Source organism: Bos taurus, chromosome 9 (assembly GCF_002263795.3).
Source record: "Bos taurus isolate L1 Dominette 01449 registration number 42190680 breed Hereford chromosome 9, ARS-UCD2.0, whole genome shotgun sequence".
NCBI classification, from domain to species: Eukaryota; Metazoa; Chordata; class Mammalia; order Artiodactyla; family Bovidae; genus Bos; species Bos taurus.
In genome coordinates this window covers 62651029-62671360 of record NC_037336.1, presented here as the reverse complement: position 1 = coordinate 62671360, position 20332 = coordinate 62651029, and the positions used below count along the sequence as shown (strand labels likewise).

The window sequence follows — 20332 nt, the reverse complement described above, 5'->3', positions numbered from 1 at the left end:
GTTTGTCAGCATAAGGTAAACTTTGAAACTTTCCTTTTTGAAACAGTAGCACTACTTGATACTTTTTCATGTGGATTAATGAGAAGGAAATAACTAAATCCCAGTATGGTAGCTCTCAGCAGTTGCTCAAAAAAAAAAAAAATCTTAAGGCACTTGAACTTGTTTTGGTGAGATTTTTATGGTTTTGAGGAATAGATTTTTAATACAAATACAGCATGAGCTTTAAGAGTTTCCATGATACTTTGCTTTCATTTCAGAGCTTCTTTGGGCTTATTTTATACTGGCTTAACTACATTTATTTTATTTTGCTTGTGTTTTAACTAAACATTTCTCTACCCCACTAGAGGATAAGCCCCAGAAACGCAGGGACTAGTTGCTCTCTTCCCTGGTACTTTGCCTACAGAAATTCTCAGTAAACATTTTCTGAATTGAATTAAAATTGTTGGTCTTTTGTGGCCTGAAAAATATGCCAGTTGCACGAACACTTTAAAACAAGTAAGCAAGGTTCAGTGTTAGCTTTAATAGGATATTGCTAAGACTATGTAGTCTTACAGATGTATGAAAAGTCATACATTTAGTTGTTTCCCTAAGTCCATTTTATTGAAATAACGTGTATATAAGTTGTCATTTAGCCTTTGATGTAATTTATCATCTGTTAATGGTAGAAGTTTTTTGGAAAATTTTTTTTACTAACAGAGGATATAAAATGTATAAGGTCTTTCATGGTATGGATATTCTGATAGCTTCCTCGAGAAATAACTTTGCTGTTGGTTTCGATCTTGGGGGAAAAATAATATGAACTTATTTCTAGAAATATATTTTATTTATTTAAAATTTATAATTAGTATAATTCTTATTTTTGAGATTCATCTTAAAAATCAGAAGGATGCAGCACTTTGTAATGTGACATGAAAATTTTAAGTTAAGTCTTATTTTTCAAAAGTTTAGTATTATATTTAAAGGCTGATAAGCTTGCTTTTGAAAATCTGTTGTAATTCTTTGGATGTTTATTTAATATTTATAGGTAGCTCATGAAAAGCTGATGGAGAATGGCAGCTGTGAATTGCATTTTTTAGCTACTCTAGCTCAAGAGACTGGGGTGTGGAAAAACCCGGTACTGTGCACTATTCTTTCCCAGGAACCATTGGATAAGGATAAAGGTAAATTTTCTAGAGAGAAGAGAGAAAGAAAAAAGAATCATTAGACTAGAGAAAATAAGTACTTAAAATTGTTTTGATATAATCCCAGAATATTCCAAGAAGGACCATTTTGTTTAAGTTTTATATGAGGTACTTGAGGCCCTTCACTTTTTTTTTTAATTGGGGGAAGATGTATTTACAGGATTATGTAATCTTAGGGTAACAGAGAAACTCTTTTTTTTCCTCAACATTATTTTATCCGAGGAATTCCCTCTGTAACATCTGACAGGTGGCAATCTAGCTTATACTTGATAACTTATTTGACAGATGGAGAAGCAAAAGTAGGGTAGTGAAATGATTTTTCTCAAAATAGATAAGAAATTAATGCTAGTAACTCTAAAGTCTTGTGCCTCTAAGATTAGTACTCTTTCTTAAACAGTTTTTTTTCCTCAGACTTATTTTATCCTGCTTTGTTATTATTATATGGGCTTAGGCAATAAAGATCCCAGTTAAACTGACAGGTATCCTACTAGATAGATGGCTAAACCACTAATATGTATAACACTTAATGTTCAGAGTTCAAAAACTGTATGTGCTGTGAAGAAGAGCACATATTATTATCTTTGGTATTTTCTTCAGATTATTTAGGAAAGTGCTCAGATTTCCCAAGGTATTTAACTAGAGAAATAAATAAGCTTCTTCCATTGTCGCTTTTCGTGTTGGTTGATGGCAAAGCTTAGGCATTTTGCTATGTGATAGCAATTTCTGATTTAGAAAGGAGTAAACTCATCATTTGTTAACTCTTCTGGTACTTTGATATTTACCAAAAGACTTCTCAGCTAATCTCCAAACTTCTCATCAAGCTGATTGTTCCTACCTGACTCCTCTCTTAATATTTACCCAGCTTTCTGGATAGTTTTAGCAGTGTTATCTGTTTCTTGGCTTTCACTGCAAGTTTATTTGTATTACTGCCCTTTGTGTATTTCCCCAGATTAGTTACATTAGAGGTCTCTTAGACCTTAGAGAAATAGATCCTCATTATTTAAAATAATAAGAACAACATTTAAAGGTTGAGAGTCTTAGGGGCTTTTTGCCTTTGGTGTATTATTTTTTATCCCCAGTATATTACCACCACTGTGTTTTTATTTCTATAATTAAATTCTACTTTTTACTCTTCTCAGCTTTAGAAATATTGGATAGAATATATTAATAATAATACCAAATTACATTGTATAGTTATTGCAGTTTGAAATGTGCTTTTAATCTTCACAATGATCCTATGGAAAAATGGGATCTTTTTTTGTCCCTGTTTCACAGGTGAGAAAATACAGGCTCAGAAAGATTAGTTGTCTTTTCTGTATCACACTGCCAGTGATGTGAAGTAGAGCTGGGAATCGAAGTGAGGTCCCCAGCTTGTCCTTTTTATATTATGCCATGTTGCACCCAGCCTAATAAAATAAAATCACACCTAGCTTAAATAAAGATTTAACTCCTTTTTTCTGTTGTCAGCTTCTGAAGAGCATCTTTGCCAAACTCTCACATTATGCTGATGCAGAAAAATAGAACCTTTACCTTAGCAGAGATTTAAAATTTACCTTAAAAGAATATGTGCTCAGTATGTGCTCAGTGTCCTTTTTTGTTTCACTGTGCCTAACATTGTTTCTGTTAACAAATGTCTTTGCCCATCTCTGTGCCACTTTATTTCATGATCCTCACCTGGCATAGCTACTGGAATAATTTGGGCTATAAAGCAAAAGGAGTTTCTACAGTAACAGATAGACTGTAGGTAGCCAGATTTTAACATGACTCGTGAAGTAACCAGAGGGATGTTATATGACTGAGAGACTGTGCAGCTATAATCTTTATTTGGCCCTGTTATTTAGCCTACTTCTTTGACGGGAGTTACTCTGTGGGTAATCACATAGACTTGAACTATATGTTGAAGTAATTAACATTTTACACATATACACTAATTTATTTACATTTTCAAATTGGGCAATTGTACAGCATGTGGAACTTTCAGCTTTTTATATGATATATCCAAACCCTTGGTTTAACCTATACTGGCCTATGGCAAGTTTGATAAGAGCTAGAGCTCTGCCAGCAATAGGTACACTGTAATAGGCTATGTTCATTAGTTTGTTGATAGCAAAGCATTTGAAGTTTTGATGTAGTATTTGAACAGTGGATAATTGACTTAATTCTGATTTATTTTAAATAACTAATTTTTATTGACTAATTTTAGAACTAAAATTTAGTTTTATTGACTAAATTTAGAACCACAAAGCCAGGTGGCTCAGTGGTGAAGAATCCACCTGCAGTGCAGGAGATCTGGGTTTGATTTCTGGTTCGGGAAGATGCCCTAAAAGGGAATGGCAACCCACTCCAGTATTCTTGCCTGGAGAATCCCAGGGACAGAGGAGCCTGGCAGTCTGTAGTTCGTGGGATCGCAAAGCATTGGTCGTGACAACACACATGCAAAGCCCAGCTAAAACCAACAAATGTTCTTTGATTTAGGGATTGAGGGTGTATGGGACTCAATTAAAAATGCTGGTTTCCCTTTAAGGTTTTAGCATCTTAGAATAATGTAACTCTGATATTTAAACAGTGTAATTAAGTTGATGGCCTTTGAATATCACAGGAACTTTAGGCTTACATGTTACTTGTGCCTTCCTTTAGTTATCATCTAAGAATTGGAAAGGCGCTGAATAATCATTTATCTTTTACTCAATTTTAACTCCCTTCTAAGACATTACTCACTGGTAAAATGAATGGGCCTTTGCTTGAATACTCATAGAGAATGGTAACTATGTAATTCACTCCATTTATAGCTGCTATTAGATAATCTTTATTGTGTAAATTGTGAAAAACTATGTACTTAAGAGTTGCTGTCTTGGATCTAGTGCTACCCATAACATGCATACCTAACAAAGTACAAATCCCTCTAAAGGGACTAAAAGCTATCCTGGTGTGTCCTGATTTTAAGACTACAATCATGATTTCTGACTTCAGTGCATTTTGTTTCTTGTTCATGTGTAATTCTCGAAACTTAACATGAACCCCGAATATGATCTGGCTGGCATTTTTATACATAGTATTTTGGCATACAAAGTATTCCTTTTTTTCTTTTTTTAAATTTCACTGTGTTAAATCCATTCTGCCTCTGCAGCTTGTCCATATTATGTTACATCTTGGTTTTGTTAGTTCAAGGGTTTTGTCTTTCCAAGTTTAAGCAGATATTATTAGCATACAGTATGTTGGCATCCAGGTTCTTGATAATGACCATTAAAAAGGTCATACTCAAACACCTAGCCCCTGGAATACTTATAGACATTTTCTTGTTTCCTTTTAGTCTTTTAGGCAGTGCCCTTTTGATTATGGTTGTTTCATCACATATGCCTGTTTCCTTGTGTCTGGTCCATGGCTTTCCTTTTTGTCTATAGTGACACTATGATGAAAGACCACAAGAGGTATTTGGCTAGAGTTTTATTAAGTAAGATTATTTACTATTGAGGTTAGTCTGACATTAATGTTTTAAAAAATATTTTTGTTTATTTATTTGACTGCGTCTGGTCTTAGTTGTAGTGCACAGAATGTTCATTGCATCATGTGAGATCTTTTACTGCTGCTCATGGGCTCTAGTTGTGGCACAAGGGCTCCAGAGCATGTGGGCTCAGTAGTTGTGGTACAGGGGCTTAGTTGCTCCATGGCATGTGATATCTTAGTTCCCCAAAAGAAGACTGAACCCATGTCCTCTGCATTGCAAGGTGGATTCTCAAACACTGGGCCACCAGGGAAGTCCCTGACCTAATCACATTTTAAATGAACTATTTTATAATAGTTTTCTAAATACTCCACACCAGTTTTCCCAACTGTTGGTATGTATATATTTATTAATTATATATGTTAATATAGTATATCATTAGTATGATCTGTTTGTCACAATTAATAAACCAGTATCAATACTTTGCTATTAACTAAAGTCTATACCTTATTCAGATTTCCCTGGTTTTTACCTGTTGTCTTCCTTCTGTTCTAGGATTCCATCTAGGATATCGCATTACATTTAGTCATCATGTCTGCTTAGGTTCCTCTTGGCTATGATAGTATTTTCAGACTTTGCTTGTTTTTGATGATCTTGGCAGTTTTGAAGAGTATTATAGGATTTCCCTCAGTTTGGATCTGTCTGATGTTGCTCACGTGATTAGTACTTGGCTTATGGGTTTAGGGGAGGAAGATCACTGAGGTACAGTGCCATGGTCATCATACGAAAGGTACCTGTAATCAACATGACTTCCTCACTGTTGGTATTAACCTTGGTCACCTGGCTGAATGTGTTTTTCACATTCAGTGAAATTACTGTGAAATTACTCTTTTTCCACCTTTCCATGCTGTACTCTTTGGAAAGAAGTTACCTTATGCAGCCCACACTTAGGAGTTGGAGAGTTAAGCTCTACCTCCTTGAGGAGGCAGTATCTACACAGATTGTTTGGAGTTCTCCACAGCAATTTGTCTTTTCTTTTTTAAAGATTACTGATGTTTTGGCTGTGGTAGGTCTTCGTTATATGTGCTGCCGAAGCAAGCACTGTGGCAGGTCTTAATTACTGCCCTCGGGCTTTCTCTTAGTTACAGTGAGTGGGGGCTACTGTTTGTGTGTGAGCTTCTCATTCCTGTGGCTTCTCTTGTTGCAGACACTGGTTCTAGGCTTGCCAGCTTCAGTAGTTGCAGTGCCTGGGCTCAGTAGTTGTGGCACCTGGACTTAATCGTGGGATCTTCCCAGACCAGGAATCGAACTGGAATTGGTTGCATTGCAAGGCAAATTCTTAACCACTGTACCACCAAGGAAACCCGAAATCTGTCTTTTCTTCCTTATCTATTTGTTTAATTAATATGGACTCAACTGATATTTACTTTATGCTTTAGTGATAATACAACACTATTTTGTTGATCAAATTGTTCAGCTTTGGCCACTGGGAACTCTTCAAGTTAACTTCTCTGTCCCTTTGACATAGCCCCATGGTTGTGGGTTATGTTTTTGTTTGAGTACTTCCTTGTTTTTTGTTTCTACAAGATGCTCTATGTTTATTCTGTGTATTTCTTGCCCCAATCCTATAATCAGCTGTTTCTCCAAGGAACCTTAGTTCCTTTCAGTGGAGAATAGTGTTAGGAACCAAGCCCTGGTAACTGGTTGTGCTCGTTGCTACTGAGGTGTCATTGCCTCCAGGAACTCTCAGCAGACAGAGTAAAAAAATATATGTAGGTATAATTAATCTGTGTGTGCACACATATTTATAAATGTTTGTATATGTAACCAGTTGTATCTATATTACACTAAATGTGAGAGTTTATACAGATGTCTCCAACTCTAATCTATAGCACCTGGATCATTCTGACCTTCTCTTCTTATCTATAACCTCTCATTTCAAAAGAATGTCATATAATTGGAATTATACAATATGTAGCGTTTTCAGACTTCTTTTACCGTAGACCATCCTATATTGCTTAATCATCCATATATTACTACTTACTTACTCCTAGTGTATGTATAGTGATTTCAGAATTGATAACCTGTATCCCAGTGGAAAACAACTTTTATCAGTGTACACAGTGCCTTTTTCCATATTTGTACTGACTCCTCTTATCCCAAGTTAGGTGAGCAGCCCATTCTCCCATCTCTTTCAGTGAAGTTCTTTCATTACATTTATAAGACAGAATCTTTTGCCATATTCTACAGTCTCTCCTGGGCTTCGCAACCTCCCAAATCATATTTTCAAATTTGCCTACCATTGGAGTCCTTCTTCATGCCCTAAAGTTGTTTGGGTTTTGACCAATGCATATTATCATGTATCCTCCATTATAGTATCATACAGGATAGTTTCATTGCCCTAAAAAAGATTAACTGTGCTTCACCTGTTCAACCCTCTCCTGAACGATGACAATTACTTATCCACGTTTATAGACTTTTCAGTCTACCTTCATTCATTTAACAATATGCATGTAACATTTATCTATGTATTAGAGTGACTTAATAGCTCATTCAAAAAAAAGTTGCTGAATTATATTCCATTGTAAGAATCTACCACAGTTTGTTTATCCATTCACTTCTTAAAAGACATCTTGTTTTCTACCAGTTTTTGGCATTAATGAGTATAACTGCTATAAATATTTGCATACAAGTTTTTTGGATAAATTTTCAGATCAGTTGGGTAAATACCTAGGAGAAAGATTGCTTATATGGTAAGAGTATATTTTGCTTTGTGAGAAGCTGCCAACCTATACCATTCTGCATGCTGTTCTAGATTCTCACTGGTAGTTACTTTTATCTATTTGGGCAATTTTAGCCATTCTAATATATGTGTGTCATGATATCCCATTACTTTAATTTGTGTTTCTGCACAGACAGATGATACTGAACATCTTTTTACATGAATATTTGCCATCTGTATATCTTCTTGGGAGAAGGATCTGTTTATATCTTTTGCTTTTTTTTAAATTTTTTACTGGTGTATAGTTGATTTACAATGTTGTGTTAGTTTCTGCTGTACAGGAAAGTAAATCATTCATACATATACATATAGCCACCGTTTTTAGCTTCTGTTCCCATGTAGGTCATTACAGAGTATTGAGTAGAGTTCCCTGTGCTATACAGTAGGTTCTTTTTAACTTATCTATTTTATGTATAGTAAAGTATATATGTCTATCCCAATCTCCCACTTTATCTCCCCGTCTTTCCCCCTTGGTAACTGTAAGTTTGTCTTCTACATCTGTGACTATTCCAGTTTTGTGAATAGGTTTATTTGTACTCTATTTTTTTAGATTCCACATATAAGCGATATCATGATGTTTGTCTTTCTCTGACTTATTCAGTATGACAATCTCTAGGTCATTCACTGTTCCCTTTAGTTGTTATAGTTTGATATAGGTCCTTTAGCAGATAGGAGCTTGGCAAATATTTTCATTTACTCTGTGACTTGTTTTTCTTTACAGTGCCTTGCAGAGGGCAGAAGTTCTAAATTTTAATTAAGTCCAACTCATTTTTTTTTTTCTTTCATGGATTGTGCTTTTGTTGTTTTGTCTAAAAATAATCACCAAACCCAATATCATATAGATTTTTCTCCTCTTATCTCCTGGACCCTGGAGAAGGAAACGGCACCCCACTCCAGTGTTCCTGCCTGGAAAACCCCATGGACAGAGGAGCCTGGTAGGCTACAGTCCATAGAGTTGCGAAGAGTCAGACATGACTGAGCGACTTCACTTTACTTTATCTCCTGAATGTATCATATTAATAGTTTTGCGTTATATATTTTGGTCTGTGATACATTTTGAGATAATTTTTGTAGAAGTGCAACCTAATTTATGTTTGGTGAATCTTTCTTGGTTCTTGACAGTCACTTTTTTTTCCTGAACACTCACAAGTCATATTTCTAATGTATTAATTTTAAGAATCTTCAGTTCAGTCGCTCAGTCATGTCCGACTCTTTGCGACCCCATGAATCACAGCACACCAGGCCTCCCTGTCCATCACCAACTCCCAGAGTTCACTCAGACTCACGTCCATCGAGTCGGTGATGCCATCCAGCCATCTCATCCTCTGTCGTCCCCTTTTCCTCCTGCCCCCAATCCCTCCCAGCATCAGAGTCTTTTCCAATGAGTCAACTCTTTGCATGAGGTGGCCAAAGTACTGGAGTTTCCACTTTTAGCATCATTCCTTCAAAAGAAATCCCAGGGCTGATCTCCTTCAGAATGGGCTGGTGGGATCTCCTTGCAGTCCAAGGGACTCTCAAGAGTCTTCTCCAACACCACAGTTCAAAAGCATCAATTCTTCAGCGCTCAGCTTTCTTCACCGTCTCTCACATCCATACATGACCAGAGGAAAAACCATAGCCTTGACTAGACGAACCTTTGTTGGCAAAGTAATGTCTCTGCTTTTCAATATGCTATCTAGGTTGGTCATAACTTTTCTTCCAAGGAGTAAGCGTCTTTTAATTTCATGTCTGCAGTCACCATCTGCAGTGATTTTGGAGCCCCCAAAAATAAAGTCTGACACTGTTTCCACTGTTTCCCCATCTATTTCCCATGATGTGATGGGACCAGATGCCATGATCTTCGTTTTCTGAATGTTGAGCTTTAAGCCAACTTTTTCACTCTCCACTTTCACTTTTATCAAGAGCCTTTTTAGTTCCTCTTCACTTTCTGCCACAAGGGTGGTGTCATCTGCATATCTGAGGTTATTGATATTTCTCCCGGCAATCTTGATTGCAGCTTGTGCTTCTTCCAGCCCAGAGTTTCTCATGATGTACTCTGTATATAAGTTAATAAGCAGGGTGACAATATACAGCCTTGACGTAAGACTCTTAGCATTATATTTATTCCTCTAGTCTACAGTTTGCAAAATGTACCTCAGGTCCCATTTTGAAAATTATATTTTCCCACCTGTTTCCATTTGCTCCATTGTTCTATCTTTTTCAATCTAAAGGTTGTTATCAGACCCACCATTCTCTCTATCATCATAAATAATGAATAATCAAACCCAAGGAGCAGAGACCCTTCTCAAGAAGTTACCCACTTCCACCAATTTGATTATATTCATCTTATTTGGCATGCTTGTTGTTTAGTTGCTATGTTGTTTCTGACACTTTTTCGACCCCATGGACTATACCCTTCCAGGTGCCTCTGTCCGTGGGATTTCCCTGGCAAGAATACTAGAGTGAGTTGCCATTTACTTTTCTAGGAGATTACATCGCAAGCAGATTCTTTACCACTGAGCCACCAGGGCAGTCCAGTTGGTAAGCTAGGGGTCATCTTTTTAATAACAGTTTGCATGGTGTATGCATCCTTGGTCCTGAACCTGCTGTTTTTTCTTTTTTTGTATATGTCATTATTGTAAAATCTAAACTTTGAAAGAGCTCCCTACTAACAGTTACACTGAATTCCTTCAGCCCTTTCCCTTCTATTTTGGAATAATTTGCAGTTGCATAAATTGTGTTTTTATTCAGCTTGCCAGTTCTTTCTTGAATCCTAAGCCCTGGGGTTCATTTTTTGTTTTTTGAACTCCTTGGTTTTCAAAGGAAATTTCTAAAGCTTAAGATTTTCCATAGTACTTATAAGTCCTTCAGAGCTTTGTGAGAAAATAAGTCTTTATTTCAGTAATAAACTTTACATTTTAAAATAAACAGGAAAAACATGCTGCTTGGTTTACCAGATATTAGCATATCTACGATGTAATAATATTTTAAAGGAAGAGATGGGAGGAGAGAACAGATGAAATGAGGCCAGATCTGATTACATGCAGCTGAATTTGTTTTCAGATAGAAATCTCTAGTTCTTCTACTTGTTGAAACTTTTCCTGTATATTTTATGGGCCTATGTGTATCTTTACCTGTATTCTATGTATAGAATACCAAAATGGGTGATTCTGAAACCTACACTTAAATATGTTGAGTTTTTTTGAGTGTTAAAACATTTCTTATACAAAATCACTAAAAAGAACATCTTGTAGATTATACATTAAGTAAGCTTAAGAAATACAGTTCTCCTAACATTTCTATTTGGTTATCCTTTTTTTTTTTTAGTTAAAAAATTTTTTTTGCTTTCTCTCTCTTTGGCTCTTACTGACCTTGTCTTGTTATAAAAAACAAATAAATGGAATATTTTGAATTTTATTTTTAAAAATCACTGCTAAATTAGATTGCCCTCTTTAGGTTTTACTTAGATCATTGAGGATCAGTGACTCTGAATAGAATTAAGCTGATGGAATTTAACGGCAGTAAAACTGTAGAAGTGTTCACTTTCCCATTTCAGACTGATGTTTTATTTTGCATTTTGTTAACCTTAATTATATTCTACTGTTACATAACTAGATATATGGTGACCACCAAGATTTTATTTTTACTAGTAATGATTTAAAACATAAACTTACTGGCTTTTCTAAACATCCTAGAAAAAGTCATTGTTTCTGTTCTAATGAGTCTGATTTCATTATCATGTTACATGGATAAAGACGTGAGAATTTAATTAAATGTAATAGTAATAATTAAATCTTACTCCACAAGAAAATTTTATGGTTACATACTTACTTTTGTTGTTGTTGTTCAGTTGCTAAGTTGTGTCTGACTCTTTGCAGCCCCATGGACTGTAGCAGGCCAGGCTCCTCTGTCTTCCACTATCTCCCAGAGACTTACTAGATTCATCTATAACATGGAATTTTTAAAATTTATATAAATTCTATTTTATATCAATCATGTCAAAAATCAGTTACGATCATAAAGTTTCAGGCTTAATGACAAAGCAGGTGGTTTAAGCAATTCTGAAATCTTCAGTGAAAATGCTGTGTCTTGAAATTTAGCTTATTCTCCCAGGAAAGGGTGAGAGGTTGGGTGAAGGAAGTGTTAAGCTTTTATTAAATTTCTGAATTTGAATTTTTTGAACTAATGCTGAATTGATTTTTTCATTGCATTTTTTTCTTGTGGTAAAAACGCAGAATTTAATCATTTTTAAGTGTATAGTTGGAGAAGGCAATGGCACCCCACTCCAGTACTCTTGCCTGGAAAATCTCATGAACGGGGGAGCCTGGTGGGCTGCAGTCCATGGGGTCGTGAAGCGTCGGACACGACTGAGCGACTTCACTTTCACTTTTCACTTTCATGCATTGGAGAAGGAAATGGCAACCCACTCCAGTGTTCTTGCCTGGAGAATCCCAGGGACGGGGGAGCCTGGTGGGCTGTAGTCCATGGGGTCACGAAGAGTTGGACACGACTGAGCGACTTCACTTCAGTAAGTGTTTGGTAGTGTTTTGTATGTTCATACTGTTTTGAAACATATCTGCAGAACTTTTTTAATCTTACAAAAAGATTTTATCACTTGCAAGAGTGATTTTAAACAATAGCTCCCTCCTTTTCCCATACTCCACTCCCAGTCCCTGGTTAGTCAACATTCTGCTTTTTGTTTCTATGACTTTGACTACTTTACATATCTCATATAAGTGTAATCATACTACATATTTACCTTTTTTTGACTGGCTTATTTCATTTAACATAATGTCCTCCAAATACAACTGTTGTTAGCATGTGACAGAATTTCCTTCTGTTTTAAAGGTGAATAATACTACATTATATGTATGTGGCACATTTATTTATCAGTTCACCTGTTGATGGACATCTGGATTACTTCTACCTCCTGGCCCTTGTGAGTAGTGCTGCTGTGAACACAGGAGTGCAGATGTCTCCTTGAGACCCTCCTTGACTTCTTTTGTGGCATCCAAAAGTGGGATAGCTGCACCACATGGTAGTTCTGTTTCTGATTTTTTGAGGAACTTCTAGACTGTTTTCCTTAGAGGTTGTATCATTTTATAGTGCTATCAATAGGACACAAAGGTTACAGTTCCTCTACATCTTCAACCAACATTTATTTTCTCTTTTTGTTTTGTTGTTGTGTTTTTGAAAATAGCCATTCTGAGACAGGTGTGAAGTGATATCTCATTATTTTCATTTGGATTATTTGATTGTTGTTGTTGTTGAGTTATAGGAGTTCTTTATATATTCTGAACATTAACTCTTATCACATATGTAATTTGCAAATATTCTCTCCCATTGTGTAAGTTGCCTTTTTACTCTGTTGATTCTGTCCTTTGATGTAGGAAGTTAACTTTGATGTAGTCTTATTTTTTTGTTGTTGTTCTTGGCTAACCCTTGGTATCATATCTAATAAATCATTGCCAAGTCCAGTTCTTGAAGCTTTTCCCCATTGTTTTCTTCTAGAAATTTTATAGTTTTGGGTGTTATATTTAGGTCTTTAATTCATTTCAGATTGTTTTTTTATATGGTATAAGGGTTTAATTTTAATCTTTTGCATGTGGATATCCAGTTTACCCAGCACCATTTGTTGAAGAGACTATCATTTCCTCTTGAGTGGTCTTGCCACCTGGTTGAAGATTATCTGATCATTTAGTGATGGTTTATTTCTGAGCCTTTTCTATTCTGTTGCATTGCCTATATTCCTTTTATGCCACTTTTGATTGTTTTGTAGTCCATTTGAAGTGAGGAAGTGTGAGACCTCCACCTTTGTTCTTTTTCAAAATTGTTTTGGCTGTTTGGGATTCCTTGAGATTGCATATTAGTTTTAGGGTCAATTTTTCTATCTCTTCAAAATAGCCATTCCAGTTTTGTTGGGATTACATTGAATCCATAGCTTGCTTTAGGTTATTGGACATCTTAACCACATTAAGTCTTCAAATCCATGAACATGAGGTTCCCTTGCATTTCCCTGTGTCGTCTTTAATTTCTTTCAGTAATGTTTAATTTCTTTCAGAGCTTCCCTGGTGGCTCAGACAGTAAAGAATCTGCCTGCAGTGTGGAAGACCTGGGTTCAGTTCCTGGGTCGGTAAGATCCCTGGAGAAGGTAATGGCTACCCACTCCAGTATTCTTACCTGGAGAATTCCATGGACATAGGAGTCTGGTGAGCTGTAGTTCATAGGGTCGCAAAGAGTCGAACGTAACTGAGCAACATGAATTCAAATTCATTCAGATTAGCTGTTTGCTTCCCAGGTGGCACTGCTGCTGCTAAGTCACTTCAGTCATGTCCGACTCTGTGCGACCCCAGAGATGGCAGCCCACCAGGCTCCCCGTCCCTGGGATTCTCCAGGCAAGAACACTGGAGTGAGCTACCATTTCCTTCTCCAGGTGGCACTAGTGGTAAAGAACCCCCCTGCCAATGCAGGAGACGAAAGAGACTCGGGTTCAATACCTGGGTTGGGAAGATTCCCTGGAGGAGGGCGTGGCAACCCATTGCAGTATTCTTGCCTGGAGAAGGCAATGGACAGAGAAGCCTGACAGGCTACACTCCATGGAGTTGCAAAGAGTTGGAAACGCCTGAAGCGACTTGGCACACACCCAGTGTTTATAGGTTTCACTGTACAAGTATTGCACTCTCTTGGTCAGGTCTGCTAAGTACTTTATTCTTTTTGTTGCTATTATAAATGGAATTGTTTTCTGAATTACCTTTTCAGTTTGTTCATCGTTAGCGTATAGAAATGAGTCTTGTTTTTGTGTTCTGATTTTGATATCCTGCAACTTCACTAAATTTATTTAGTGCGTGTGTGTATGTAATCTTGAGGATTTTCTACCTATAAGATGATGCCATCTGCATTCAGATGATGATATTTCTTCCTTTTTATTTTAGATGCCTTTTACTTCTTGCCCAAATGCTGAATCGATTTTAAGAGAAAATAAATTTTTTTAATGGAATAGGTGATGCAGATTCATGAAGGTTATGATGGGAATTTTGGAATTTATCATTTGAACACAAAGGGAAACCACTTGGAGATTTTAACTGGGAAAGGAGAGTTGCGTATGTTCTTCAGAGGTGCAGGGAAAAAAAGCATCCTGAGTCCTAGTGGAGATGTGTTAGAAAGACTAGCAGAATGCAACAGAGTGGTCTGGGAGATTAACAGTTTGAGCTGAGAGAAGAGGGTGAATGGTAGCTGTGTAGGTGGAGAAAAATGAATGGGAGTATGGATGTGAGAGTTGGACTGTGAAGAAAGCTGAGCACCGAAGAATTGATGCTTTTGAACTGTGGTGTTGAGAAGACTCTTGAGAGTCCCTTGGACTGCAAGGACATCGAACCAGTCCATTCTAAAGGAGATCAGCGGAAGGAATGATGCTAAAGCTGAAACTCCAGTACTTTGGCCACCTCATGCGAAGAGTTGAGTCATTGGAAAAGATTCTGATGCTGGGAGGGATTGGGGGCAGGAGGAAAAGGGGACGACAGAGGATGAAATGGCTGGGAGACTCTATGGACTCGAGTTTGAGTGAACTCCGGGAGATGGTGATGGACAGGGAGGCCTGGCGTGCTGCGATTCATGGGGTCACAAAATGTCGAACATGACTGAGCGACTGAACTGAACTGAACTGAAGTATTTGGGAGTTGGAAGTGACAGGATCATATGGTGGATTGTAGGTTAGGATAAGGAGGAACAAGGCAGAAGAGGAAAGTTTTCATACCACCTTTTAGTTCTCTTTAGTTTTATAACACATATTGTGGCATACATATTTTTGTATGCAGAGTTTGAGATGATTGTGAAAGAGCTAGCTGGAGATGCTGCAAGGGGAATTATGTGCAAATCTGAATGTGGAGATAGACACTCAGTGAATAGATTTGACTCCACTTTGGGGGGAATCCAGGACCTAGTCCTGGGTACATGGTCAGTTAATATTTATATAAAGATTTATCACAAATATTCAACTTACATATTGTAATAGTTTAAAAATTAATTATCTTTCATGTTTTTCTTTTTACTATTATGTAAGTGGCATTTTATGGAAAGAAAGCCATTATTACTTTAATTGAACTGACAGTATCACTCATTTACATTGCCATTGTAGGTCATCCAGATCTCTTGATAGGGTTGAGTGTAGTAAAACCTGCTTTTTCCTCCCAAGGATGTAAATACACAGGACATAAATAAAAAGGCTACCCAAGTAAAATTCAATGTATTTTATGGTTTTCTGGGATAGGGGTGGGGAAAGCAGGGTCAGATCAGATCAGATCAGTCGCTCAATCGTGTCTTGACTCCTTGCGACTCCATGAATCGCAGCACGCCAGGCCTCCCTGTCCATCACCAACTCCCGGAGTTCACTCAGACTCACGTCCATCGAGTCAGTGATGCCATTCCGGCCATCTCATCCTCTGTCGTCCCCTTTTCCTCCTGCCCCCAATCCCTCCCAGCATCAGGGTCTTTTCCAGTGAATCAACTCTTAGCATGAGGTGGCCAAAGTACTGGAGTTTCAGCTTTAGCATCATTCCTTCCAAAGAAATCCCAGGGCTGATCTCCTTCAGAATGGACTGGTTGGATCTCCTTGCAGTCCAAGGGACTCTCAAGAGTCTTCTTCAACACCACAGTTCAAAAGCATCAATTCTTCGGCGCTCAGCCTTCTTCACAGTCCAACTCTCACATCCATATATGACCACAGGAAAAACCATAGCCTTGACTAGACGGACCTTTGTTGGCAATCTGCTTTTGAATATGCTATCTAAGTTGGTCATAACTTTCCTTCCAAGGAGTAAGCGTCTTTTAATTTCATGGCTGCAGTCACCATCTGTAGTGATTTTGGAGCCTAGAAAAATAAAGTCTGACACTGTTTCCACTGTTTCCCCATCTGCAGGGTAGGGAGTGAAATTTGATGTGACTAGCTACTTAAGAATAAAGATAAAGCTTTTTTCAAGAGTCTGATAATCTTTGATGTGCTGTTATAACTTTGTAAGGAAAACAGGTCCTGGAGTGGAGAGAAATAGAGAAACATATAGAAGAATGAGGGAAGGAAAGCAGGTAAAAGGAAAATGGAGAAGGAGAAGGGGAAACGTGGGGAGTGAGTTTCCCTCCCCTAAGGGGGAGGTTCTGAATAGAGGTTAAATGTAATCTACTTTTGATTCATTTGAACTGTGAGCTTCAGAATACATAATTACTTTCCTCTGAAAACAAATGCTACTTCACAGCTCTCTTACTTAAAGTGCTATTCTAACAAGTAGTAGGCACACTAGCTAAAGAATTTACTTTTTCTCATTGCATCACTATGTTAAGGTGGAAGTTTGCAAGACTGGGCTGCTTCTGGTCCCGGTTCTATTGTTAACTGGTTTTATGACCCTAGGAAGTCATTTGCCTTCTGTGAGCCTCAGTTTACTCATCTGCTAAATGATGGAGCTGGATAAAATGATCTATAAAGCTCCTTGTGCTCTAATAGTCTGTATTTCTTGGAAATCTGTTTTGCGCTAAGTGTGGCAATGGTTTCCCATTGTTTAAAAACACACACACAAGTATGTTTTTGAAATATATAGTAACATATTCTACTGTACTTGAGTTAGTACAGAAACTATTTTGTATAATTTGTCATTCTAACTACATGCTGCTCTTTGAGATTTTAGGGACTGTTTGAAATTCTATTAAGATTATCATTAGTTTCATTTAAAAGTTGCCACCTTTAAATAATTTCTTTGCTATGATCTTCAGAGTTCGCTGAGTATGAGTTTTTGTGGGAGTATGTGAAATAATTACCAGGCTTTTTACCACTAGTGTTTCCTGGAACCTCAGGCTGTTTCTTAAAGTCCATAACTTATAGCCAGAATAACTTTTTAAAAAAACTCTTATTTCCTTATGTTTTCATTGAAAATCTTTACAGATTTTGCTTTGGCTATTGAGTTAAACTATGAAAAGATATTTGCAGTGTAATTGTCCTAACAGAATCGTGTGATATTGAAAAGAAAAGTAATGCCCTATGTATGTCAGACATACCATCAGAGGTACCAGAGGGTTATACAGATAGTGTTATTTATCTGTGTTTAGTCTTTATACTTTTTTTTTTTTTTTTTGGTGTAGTTTAATGTGTAAAGAATAGAGAGTAGCTAAAGAATAGAGAGTAGCAGGAATAAGGTCTAGACTTCAAGAAAAGGATGAAATTTGGGATCTTGTATTATTAAATTACTTATATGCTCATGGTTTTAATACTGAGGAGCTTTGATCATACTATTTTATAGAAGAATATTTTCACAGTGGAGTACAGTTAGAGCTAAAGTTACTAAATGGTAGCAAAGGATATTTACTATTTACTATCCTTTGCTACCATTTAGTAGCAGAGAAAGTAGAGAGGAAGAACATCTTTTATTTTCCATGTTCTAACCCACAAATTACTTCCTAGACATGTTTTCCAGTCCTTTCACAAGTTGAGAAATCTTGTGTTTTATTTATAGGGCATATAAAATTTTATCACTTGAAAGCCTTCCAAAGGTTGTCGGTTAGCCGTCACCAAGTAAATTTTTAAGCACCATTTTCATCCTGGTAAAGAAAACTTAGGGAAAAGTTTAAATTTGTGTTTGTTAAATTTTAAAATCTCCTTCACAAATTAGAAATAAAGTTAAATTCTTCCTTGTAGTTGATCAGACAAGCACTCAGAAATCCAAAGTTTGAACAGAATGAATATTTATTATACATTAGTGGGTCTTACGGAGAAGGCAGTGGCACCCCACTCCAGTACTCTTGCCTGGAAAATCCCATGGATGGAGGAGCCTGGTAGGCTACAGTCCATGGGGTCGCTAAGAGTCGGACACAACTAAGCGACTTCACTTTCACTTTTCACTTTCATGCATTGGAGAAGGAAATGGCAACCCACTCCAGTATTCTTGCCTGGAGAATCCCAGGGACAGAGGAGCCTGTTGGGCTGCCGTCTATGGGGTCGCACAGAGTCGGACACAACTGACGCGACTTAGCAGCAGCAGCAGCAGCAGCAGTGGGTCTTAAGCAAGTGTTGAGGTTTATTGGTTGATACTTTTAAAACTTAGAGAACTTTCAGCAGACTACCCTCCAACCCCTTATTTATTTTTCCATGGATAATTTAAATTTGTCCTAAGACACCTATTAAGGCAAGATAGGGCTTCCCTGATGGCTCAGCGGTATAGAATCCACATGCAGTGCAGGAGCCGCAGAAGATGCGAGTTCCACCCCTGGGTCAGCAAGATCCCCTGGAGGAGGAAATGGCAACCTACTCCGGTATTTTTGCCTGAAAAATCTCATGGATAGAGTAGCCTGGCAGGTTACAATCCATGGGGTCACACAGAGTCAGACATGACTGAGCATGCATGCTCAGACTTCACCTTTTAAAATGAAAAATACATCAACAGAATTGAACACAATATTAGTTGAATTTCATCCTCTAGAATATCCAAACATCCTTTTGTGGTTACCATATAAGAATCCTCCTGCCATCACAGGAAATGCCAATAGAGACAGGTTCAATCCCTGGGTCGGTAAGATGCCCTGGAGTAGGAAATGGCAACCCACTTCAGTATTGGCTGGAATAGTTTATGGTCGGGGGAAACTGGTGGGCTTTAGTCCATGAGATTGCAAAAAGTGAGGCACAACTGAGGGACTGTGCATATACACATGAATGTGTAATGCCCTCGCCCTGCAGATTTCTAGAAATGCTAACCCCTGATATTCAGGAATAAAAGCTGTGGGAGAAAGAATTTAGTATAATTTTAATAATACTGACTCGGAATCCAATGCAAAATTATTTTTATCATCAGGAATTCAACTCACCTCATTGTAAATAACTATAAATGGTACTTTAAGGGGCTAAAGTATTAATGCAACTCTAAAAAATTAACTACATAATCATCTTCTGCTTATAAGATCAAATATTTTGTGACAGTCTGAGAATAATAGAAAATTGCAACAACAAAAAAGTTTAGTTTCTCTGCTTTAAACAAATATTCCTTGTAAGTATTTGTATTGCAAATGAACTATTTACCAAATGTTAATAATCTATTATGTCTTGTTTTTTAAAGTGAATGAATTTTTAGCTTTTGAGGGTCCCATCTTGTTGGATATGAGAATTAAACATCTAATCAAAACAAATCAGTTAAGTCAAGCAACTGCTCTAGCAAAGCTGTGTTCTGACCATCCAGAGATTGGTACAAAAGGTAGTTTTAAGCAAACTTACCTTGTCTGTCTTTGTACATCGTCACCAAATGAAAAGTTAATCGAAGAGGTGAGTATGTTTTCTTTTGTTAGTAATTATTTTTTAAAGTAAAACTAATAATTTTTAATTACATTAGAATGTCTTTGACTTCCTTTTCTCTTAAATAGTGAAGAGCCATTGTTATCAGTGTTAAGTTTTTGATGTGCTCTTAGATAGTGATTGTAAGCAGCTTTCAGGATTATATGTAAACATTTCACCTGGCTTCTACTTTAAATAAATTGGCTCTTTTTTATCGGAAAGATGGTGGTAGCTTAATTTAGCTAGCATTTTTTATTAGTGTTCAGGCTTTAATTTCAGTTTTACCTGACTTCACAATACTTGCAGATTTTATTTTAACTAAGTAACTTAAAAAAATGTATGTCTTCCCCCTAAGTATACTCTCTCTCTGTCCCTCTGTATACATATCTATCTCTGTATCTGTCTATATTCATTTTTATTTGCATAGTTTAATTTAAATTTGCATGTTTAGTTTTTGTTTGTAAGACAAGTGATTGTGTTTTTTTCACTTCTAGTTGGCATAAAGTATAGTATTCATGTATTTGTGTATTTTATACTACAGATTTCTAAAAGTAGAATCGTAATCCAAATGGAATTTTGCATCTTAGAGGACTCAATTCCAAAATGAAGTTGAAGATAGGGTAGGAGAATTGAAAGTTGTTGATCAAAAA

The 20332-nt window shown here is 36.9% G+C and overlaps 1 protein-coding gene across 5 annotated transcripts in view; it reads left to right on the top strand.

Moving 5' to 3' along the window:
* ZNF292 (zinc finger protein 292) overlaps positions 1–20332 on the top strand; it is a 95466-nt gene that overhangs the window by 54058 nt on the left and 21076 nt on the right. For 3 of the 5 annotated variants that reach the window (XM_024996816.2, XM_024996815.2, NM_001192850.1), the window contains exons 4-5: positions 1025–1160; positions 19471–19673. In XM_024996816.2, coding sequence (XP_024852584.1) covers positions 1025–1160; positions 19471–19673 — 339 coding nt within the window. Of the gene's footprint in view, positions 1–1024; positions 1161–19470; positions 19674–20332 lie in introns of those variants that run through there. The other 2 variants (XM_059889830.1, XM_024996818.2) reach the window with 2 other exon arrangements.